General features: G+C 33.5%; 1 protein-coding gene across 1 annotated transcript; it reads left to right on the top strand.

The window, feature by feature from the left end:
• Positions 1-970: 970 nt before the first annotated feature.
• On the top strand, positions 971-5746 carry LOC123694542. The gene has a single exon (XM_045640005.1). It carries the CDS (start codon positions 971-973, stop codon positions 5744-5746), a length of 4776 nt encoding a protein of 1591 aa, XP_045495961.1.
• Positions 5747-9357: the final 3611 nt, after the last annotated feature.

Raw genomic sequence — 9357 nt, 5'->3', positions numbered from 1 at the left:
AGACCACTAAAATAATACAATACAATATTCAAAGTATAGTAATAAATTTGAACACTATATCGGAATTCAATATGCAAATAGCGAAAAGAAAATCGCTGGGGAAAAATAAGAAGAAGGGTGGAACAAAAAATATGATAATCAAACGAAGTCGGGCGTAATAACAAATTTCTTAAATCTTCGGTCAGTTCTACGAAGCTTGGTGAAAAGTTGATTGATTCCGATGCAGATTGAAATTTTATTGTATATTTTGAGAATTCCGATAAATATTGTTGCTGCAAACTTTGAGATAATCCACCAATGTTATTAGTTTTCACTGTATTTGCATATTATATACATATGAAAACTATGTTTGTACGTAATGACATTTTTTATTTGAACACTGGACTTACCTATTTTTTGCCGCGAAAAAAACTTGAAAGGGGTTGTTCGGTGCAATGACCACCGAACAGCCTAGTCAGCAATACTAGGTATCGCGGGCGGCGTTTAACATAAATTTAAGTCAGTCCACAATCAACAATCCACAAAATAACATATTACCGTCGCGACGCGTAACATTAACATTAAACATATAACATAATTATAACATTTATTTAACATAATAATTAACATATATTATAATAATTAACAATAACAGTAACAATTAAGTAACAAGTAAAAGTGTAATAGCAGTGATTTTAGCAATAAATTAATTAGTGCATTTTTAGTTTGATTTTATAACAAATCCCTCCAACACTAGCCACGCAGCCCACCACTGGGTCTATCGCCCTACATTTTGGTCCTTCGAGCTACCGTAGCGGGATCACGGGATTCGGGAATTTACGCCTCTCGTATCTCGTTGAGAGTCAGCGCCGCCGGGCTGACGCGCTAGTGTTGTGAGTAACAGTGAGTGACAATTAAGTGGGTGTAAGTGTAAAGCTCAACAGTTCCAGAACAAGTAAGATCGTTTCATTATTTTTTAATTAACAACATCATGGAGGACATTTACGAAGCACAATCGGAGCTTTTCTCGTTTCTAGAAAAGCTCTATACTAATTTAAAAAAGGATGGGGAAGAAAGAAAGATGTCTTCAGGGTATATTAAAAAGAAGTTGGACATTTTGGAATCATATTGGTCTGAGTATCAGGCCAATCATGAAAAATTATTGCCCTACGAAGACAGGGAGCGCCCTTACTTCGCCCGAAGGGAATACGACCGCTGTAAGACACTATACCTGGAAATTAAAAATTATATCGGTAGGGTATCGAAGGAATTAGCCACAAAATTTCCAACAACATTTACAAGCACATATAATCAAGGGGAAGGGCCAAGTAAGCAACTAACAGAATCAAATAAACAGGCTGAACAAGGTGCAATTTCTCCCGCACCCGTTTCAAAGTCAAGTAAATTGCAAGAGATGTTGCATAAGCAAGCGGTTAATTTTAAAGCTTTAATGAGAACAGTGAACAGCATTGATTTAGAAAAAATAACAACTAAATGGAAATTTGAGGATGTACTACAGCAATTGAACTCGCGATGGGGCGTAATAGACACACTGCACTGGGAGATTGATAGTATTTTGGATGGGCAAGACCATGAGTATGAAAATGCCTTCACTCATCACGAAGGTATTTTTGACCGCCTCAAAGAAGCAATCAACACCAAGCTTTGGTCTGTTTCCCATAGAGAACACATTACACCTCAAGTTGACATACCAATATTCACGGGCAACTATCAGCAATGGGTTTCCTTTAAAAATTTATTTTATGAAATAGTACACGTCAACCCCACCTTATCTAATGCACAGAAAATGCAATATTTAAAGAGCAAAATCAAGGGCGATGCTGAACGCCTGATTCAGCACCTACAAATAAGTTCGGAGAATTATATAACATGTTGGGACATTTTGAATCATAGATATGAAAACAAAAAACTAATATTTGCATCACATATGAATATGATTTTAGGCCTGCCAAACATGCAAATTCAATCGCTAGTACAACTTAAGAAAATGTATGATGCCACAAAGGAGAGCTTAAATGCAATTAAAAACCTAGATGTCGACATAAGCTCTTGGGACCCCATTATAGTACATATTTTAGCGCTCAAATTAGACAACCAATCTCATGCCGATTATGTGGAATCATTAAAACAACCGAGAGAGCTACCGGTCCTGCAAGATTTTTTGGATTATTTAGAGAGTAAATTTACCATGTTAGAACAATCTAGAAGAAAACAAGAACCTGTCATTCAAAAACCTTCGTATATAAAGCCCAATTTCTATCCAACATATTCTCAGGAAGTTAATCGTCTGTCAAATTATGTGAGAAATAACAACTATCAAGTCAACCAGCACAACTACTCTGGAAATCGCCACTCTCCAAAACCCATTATGAAAACATATCACTTATCATCTAAGATTAACATAACTTGCCCTCTCTGTAATTTAGAACATGGATTATACAAATGCAAGACATTTTTAGATCAACCGAATGAAATTAAATTTAAAACATTGAATAGAATCAACATTTGTATAAATTGTCTATTTTCTCATAATGGAAAGCCTTGCTCATCATTTCATCGGTGTCGGATATGCAACCGAGCGCATAATACGATTTTGCATGATGCAATAAGTCAGCGATCGTCGACCTCAAAACGGCCGGTAATGTACAAAACACTAAACAATAATTCTTCGAATAAAAACGGGGCCGGCATGTCACACGTGTCGCAAAATGATGTGTCAGAAATTTTACTTTCAACAGCAATGTTAAGAGTACGGAGCAGCAATGGTACATATATAACTATGCGAGCACTCATAGATCAGGGCTCACAAATATCACTAATAACAGAAAACGGTGCACAACAATTGGGGTTGAAACGGGAAGCATGTCATGGGGTTATATTCGGGGTTGGACAAAACAAAAACAATTGCAAGGGAAAAATTAACATTAAATGCGCGTCGATATACAACAATTTTGAATTCAACACAGAAGCATATATAATGAACAATTTAATCAAAAATTTACCAAGTTTAACATTTGAAAAACCAGCATGGAACTACATAAAGAAAATACATTTAGCAGATCCGGACTTTAATATAAGCAGACCAGTGGACTTATTGCTTGGAGCAGATATTTACTCAACAATCGCTTTAGAAGGGATCATCAGAGGTGACTGCACAACACAACCACTCGCTCAACAAACACATTTAGGGTGGATTTTATGTGGTAATGTGCATACTTTTCAATGCAACATTGTGTTAACAAACATGGATAACATTAAACAATTTTGGGAAATTGAGGAAATCACGGAAACAGAAGAATTATCAACAGAAGATCAGAAATGTATAGATTTTTACAACAAAACAACGAGAAGATTAGCTGACGGAAGATATGAAGTAAGAATTCCATTTATTGAACAGTATGAACAAGAATTGGGGTCAACAAAGGAATTAGCAGTAGCACAATTCAAAAATTTAGAGAAGAAGTTCAACAAACAACCGGAGCTAGCACAACAATACAGAGATTTTATTCACGAATATCAACAATTAAATCATATGCGTCGATCAACAAGTAATTTACCAAGTGAAATATTTTTACCACATCACTCAGTTTTACGACAAGAATCCACCACAACAAAACTTCGGGTGGTATTCAACGCTTCAGCGAAAACAACAACAGGGAAAAGCTTAAATGATATTATGTGTAAGGGGCCAAATTTACAACAAGATTTACAAAAACTAATATTAAAATGGCGTCAATTTCGATACGCATACACTGCTGACATCGAAAAAATGTACCGGCAAATCAAAATTCACGAAGAAGATCAACGATTTCAAAAAATTATATGGAGAGATTCATCGGAGCAAAGTTTACAAGAACATCAACTAACAACAGTCACATATGGCACAAAATCAGCACCTTTCTTGGCTATGATGACGTTAAGGAGGTTAGCAACGGATGAAAAGTTATCATTTCCAGAAGTAACAGATATAGTTATGGAGTCCTTTTACATGGATGACCTGCTCCATGGGTCACACACTATTGAAGAGGGTCAAAAACAAATTTACCAATTAAATCAGTTGTTGAAATCAGGTGGATTTACGTTAAGGAAATGGTCATCGAATGAATCTGAATTATTAAGTAGTCTGAATAACGAACAAAATGCTGACACAAACATTTTTAGTTTTAAAGCTGAAGGGATCACTAAAACGTTAGGATTACAATGGGACTCGTCAGAAGACATGTTTACATTCAATTGCAACATTAAATTCAACAACACAAATAAAATCACGAAGAGAATACTCCTGGCTGAAATTTCAAAAATTTTTGACCCATTAGGCTGGTTAGCTCCAGTAGTCACGAAATTAAAATTATTATTTCAATCTGTATGGCAAGAAAAGCTCAATTGGGATGACGTCATACCAACTTATATACAACGTGAATGGTTTAAGTTAAAAGCGGATATCGAAAACATCAACAATATTAATATACCACGTTGGATAGGCTGTTCGAAGGGTGGTCTCATCGAATTGCATGGTTTCTGTGACGCATCAATAAAGGCTTACGCAGCAACAATTTATGGAAGGATTCAAAAGGGAACAAATAATTATTCAACTATTTTAATCGCTTCGAAAACAAAACTTGTACCACACAACAAGTCCGTCTCACTACCGCGACTCGAATTATGCGGAGCTCATCTACTTTCAAAGCTAATGTTAAAAGTTATTTCATGCTATAATGAAAACAATATTAAAATGTATGGATGGTGTGATTCTATGGTTGTTTTAGGATGGATATATGGAGATGAAGCTCGTTGGAATACGTTTGTATCGAATCGTGTAAAGAAAATTAAAGAAGTAATGTTGCCTGAGTGCTGGCGTTATGTGAAAAGCGCAGAGAACCCAGCTGATGCGGCGAGTAGAGGCCTAACAGTTGCACAATTAAAGGATAAATCTCTACGGTGGAAGGGTCCATCGTGGCTATCGCAACATAATTATCTGGAAAATATAGTTAGTAAAAACAATTACGAAACCAACCATGAAACAAAAACATACGTATCGGTACCTATAACAACAATTCAAGAAAGCTTAATTGACAAGTTATTAGAAAAATATAATTCAATTAATAAAATAACAAGAATATTAGCATGGATACAGAGAGCATTGACACCAAAAAGCAAGCATCGACCTACATGTAAACATATTACATTGCAAGAATGCAATGCAGCAAAATTACGAATAATACGTCACGTACAACAAACTGAATTTTATAATGATCTACATAATTTACAGATAAATAATCGCTTAAGTTCAACTAGCAAATTATTAAGTTTTAATCCATTTTTAGATAAGGACAACATTCTACGTGTTGGGGGAAGGTTGAGGAATAGCATTATACCTTACGACACTAAACATCCGATAATCATCCCGCATAATCATAGATTAACATATTTATTAATTGATCAAGCTCATCGTCTTACATTCCATGGAGGCGCTAAATTAACATTATATACATTAAGAAGAAAATTTTGGATTTTGGGGGGATACAAAACAACGAAGAAACAAATAAGAAGCTGTGTAACGTGTCGTAAACAGAATCCGGAGTTAAAAAACCAACTTATGGGAGATCTACCAGATTCACGCTGTAACCCCGCCCCTCCATTCTACCATACAGGGGTGGATTATACAGGATTTGTGGAAGTGAAGGCCAGCCAAGGGAGATCTGTACGAACAACAAAGGGCTATATAGTAGTATTTGTATGCAAGTAAAAATAACTCGGTCGAGATTACTTTTAAAAAAAATAATTTATTTAAACAAATTACAATTTTTACTTAATCTACGACCTTAACTATAGAGAGCTGGTGCGAGAATGACGAGTTCACTTGTGAATTGCTTATATACCCGAGATATCCTCCTGCCTGGTGGTCCGGTGGTGGTCCGATACCGTATAACCATTAAATTAATATCCCTTTGTTTCATCAATTACGTATTGTTCATGTTGATACGTTCCTTCTTGGATGTCCACGGTGTTATCATATTGAGTTCACTGGAATTCGCATAATGATCCTGTTTCTTAGGTATTTGCCTTGTTTTGTTATTTATTTTAAAATTAAGTGTGGCCTTTTGCTTTGCTTTACTGTCCCCCTCCAAATTCGAAGTACAGGTTTTTGAACGAAACCTGGATCTGAGAATTTTAACATAGATTAGGCACATTATTATCACAATAGTTATAAATGTTATCCAACTATATTGAATAATATCGTGAGTTTCAAAATTAAATGCGGGAATCCTCTTCAATTCGTTTAGCTTAGATGAAATCTTCTTTCTATCATACTTGCTAAGTTCTATTTCAGTTACAGTATCCATTGGCTGTAAATCCACTTTACCAATAATTATTTTGTCTGTTGATTCCCTCGTGTGAAATAAAGTTTTTCCTGAAACATTCAACTCACAATTTTCTCCATATAATATATTAGTATGCTTTGTCCACAAAGTTTCTCTATGATTATTACACTTAATTCCAACTTCAGTTGTCTTATTAAAATACATATAAATTGCTTTTGGGGATATCTCAAAAATTTCCTCTTTAGGACACTTTATTGCTACCATTTGACATTTTTCGCTATTCATTGTATTTAGTATTTCAGATTCACAAGTATCTTTCGTCAAAATATTTCCTTTACAAATTAATTCATTTATTTCAATACAATCTTCAGCTTCATACATTTCTTCTTCATTGTAAGCTAAAGTAACCGTTCGCATAATAGGATAGGAACAGGATAGGTTATGTTGGATAATAGGTACAATTTTTCTTGTCCTAAATACACTATTCTTAACTAATGGTATTTCTATTACAAAGTATACTATTCCATCAATAATTTGACAATCTACAGTAATAAACTTTTCTAAATCATTTACATTTCTAGATATAACAATTTCACTTGGAATACTATTAATCGTATCTTCTAACAATTGAGATTGCAATATACTATAATGATACATTTTGTGTTCAGCAAACGTAATAGCTGTTGTTAATCTTTCACTTACATCTTGCAAAGTTTGAGCTTGCAATAACAAAGATATAGCAACCTTTTGTTGCGCTTTACTAGTTAACATAGTTAACAATTGATTATTAATATCTTCCTGAATTAACGTAATATTTGCAATCTGCTTATTATATTCCTCTAAAGTTTCATCTGTTACCGATATTTGTTTATTATAAGCAATTCTTACAGTTTCTAAATCTCTTTGAATCATATCTAAATCATTTTGATCTAAATTACCAGTTATCGACTTAATTACACTTCCTAAACCATTAATTAATCCTCTTTTAATCCTATTCTTACTTTGAATATTTAAATGTTTACATATCTCTCTAACATGTTCTAATATAATATTAATTCTCTGATATATATGATTAACATCATCTATCTTAGAATTTTTATAAGCAAAGTTTACAGATTGCTGTATATTTTCTAAATTTAATACAATTGGTTTTATTTCTAACTTATGAATAATATACCACTTTCCTTCTAAAATTCGAGCAGGCTTCAATTCGACTATTATTACATTTTCTGACGGTTCTAACTGCTTGAACTTGTATCCGAAAGTGAAGTAGATTCTGAAACAATTAGTTCCTCTACATGATATATTTTACCATTACTTATTTTATATTTATTATGAGGTTCAACACTCAATATTTTATATGGACCTAAAAATCTTGATTTCGTTTTATGCCTGTCCGCCATAGAGTTTTTCAAATAAACTGTATCACCTACCTTAAATATTTTCGGGGGTTTAATTCTTTCATTCAATCTTTTATTCCTATCATGCTTTTGCTTCTTTAATAATTTATGAATATTTTGATTTAATTCTTTCGCAAAATCTCTATGCTGGGCAGTATACCTCTGTATAACTACTTTTAAATTATCAAAACTACGCAACTTAGGCTTTCTACCAAAATGCACTTCAAATGGCGTCATATTTATCGCACTATGCATTGTATTATTATAAGAATGTACAATAAAATTAATCTTTTGATTTTGGTCCAAATCTGATTCACGTTGTAAACGAAATAACTCTTGTATAGTACTATGTAAACGCTCAACATCCGAATTTGATTTATGATGTTGCGGTGACGTAGTATGATTAATAATATTATAAGTTTTAAAAAGTTCCGTGACAATCTCACTACAAAACGATTGTTCACCATCATGCACTATCTTATTAGGTGCCCCTATTAATGCAAATATTTCGTACAACACATCATATACTCTACTTTTATCTACAGGTTTAATAATAGCATATTTCGAAAACTTATCGATAATCGTAAGATACCATTGTCTTTCTAAAGACATAAAATCTATATGCCATACTGACATCGGTTCATGTGGAGTTTCTGTCTCCGAATATAGTGTATTATTTGGATGTCTATTATATTTTTCCTTCCTACATAATTCACAATTTAATAAATATTTCTTAATATTTTTCCTCATATTCTCCCAATAATATTTTTCACGCAATTGTTTATACACAATTTCTATACCTGCATGTCTATTATTTAATAAGTGACATTCTTTAATTAATTTTAACTGTTCCTCTTTATCATCTATTTCTATCAATGATTTAGTATATCTAGTTGGCTTAAACTTACTATGATCAAAATACTTCCTATAAACTTCAGAAATTTTATAATACAATTCGTCATTAGGTATTATAAAAGCATATTTTTCCTTACTCAAATATTCTAACATATATCTTTTAATAACTTCTTCCTCATTATTAGGTGGAATATAAAAATACCACATACCTTTTTCAAATTTCGCGTTTTCATATGGAGCACTTTCAAACACAACACGTCTGAGACGTTTAGGTGGGTAACTATCAATGATTCGAATACCTGTATCGCTGTCTTGTTGACAAGAGTGTATTGTGTTGCTCAACGACCTATTGTCCGAGCAAGAATTCGATTCAGTGGTTATTGCTGTATCATCATTACGCGGTGTACTAGCTAACGATAATTCCTCGCCACAATGCGCTGCTACGGAATCTACACTTGTGTGGTTCATTTGTATTCTACTTAATGCGTCAGCTACGTAATTTTCTTTACCCTTGACGTGCTCAATTTTGTAATCATAGTCTTGTAGTTTAAGTTTCCATCTTGTTAGTCTTTGATTCGGCTCTTTTAATTTAGATAACCATATTAATGCTTTATGATCTGTTCTTAAGATAAATCTCCTACCGTAAATATAGGGTCTGAATTGATTAACAGCCCAAATAATCCCTAACAATTCCTTTTCCGTAGTGTTATACTTTCTTTCTGTTTCGCTTAAAATTCTCGACGCATACGCTATCGGATGATTTTCTTGACTTAATACTG

Source organism: Colias croceus, chromosome 9, assembly GCF_905220415.1.
Source record: "Colias croceus chromosome 9, ilColCroc2.1".
NCBI classification, from domain to species: domain Eukaryota; kingdom Metazoa; phylum Arthropoda; class Insecta; order Lepidoptera; family Pieridae; genus Colias; species Colias croceus.
Note: the sequence above shows the minus strand (reverse complement) of the source record. Positions and strands in the feature narration are given on the sequence as shown.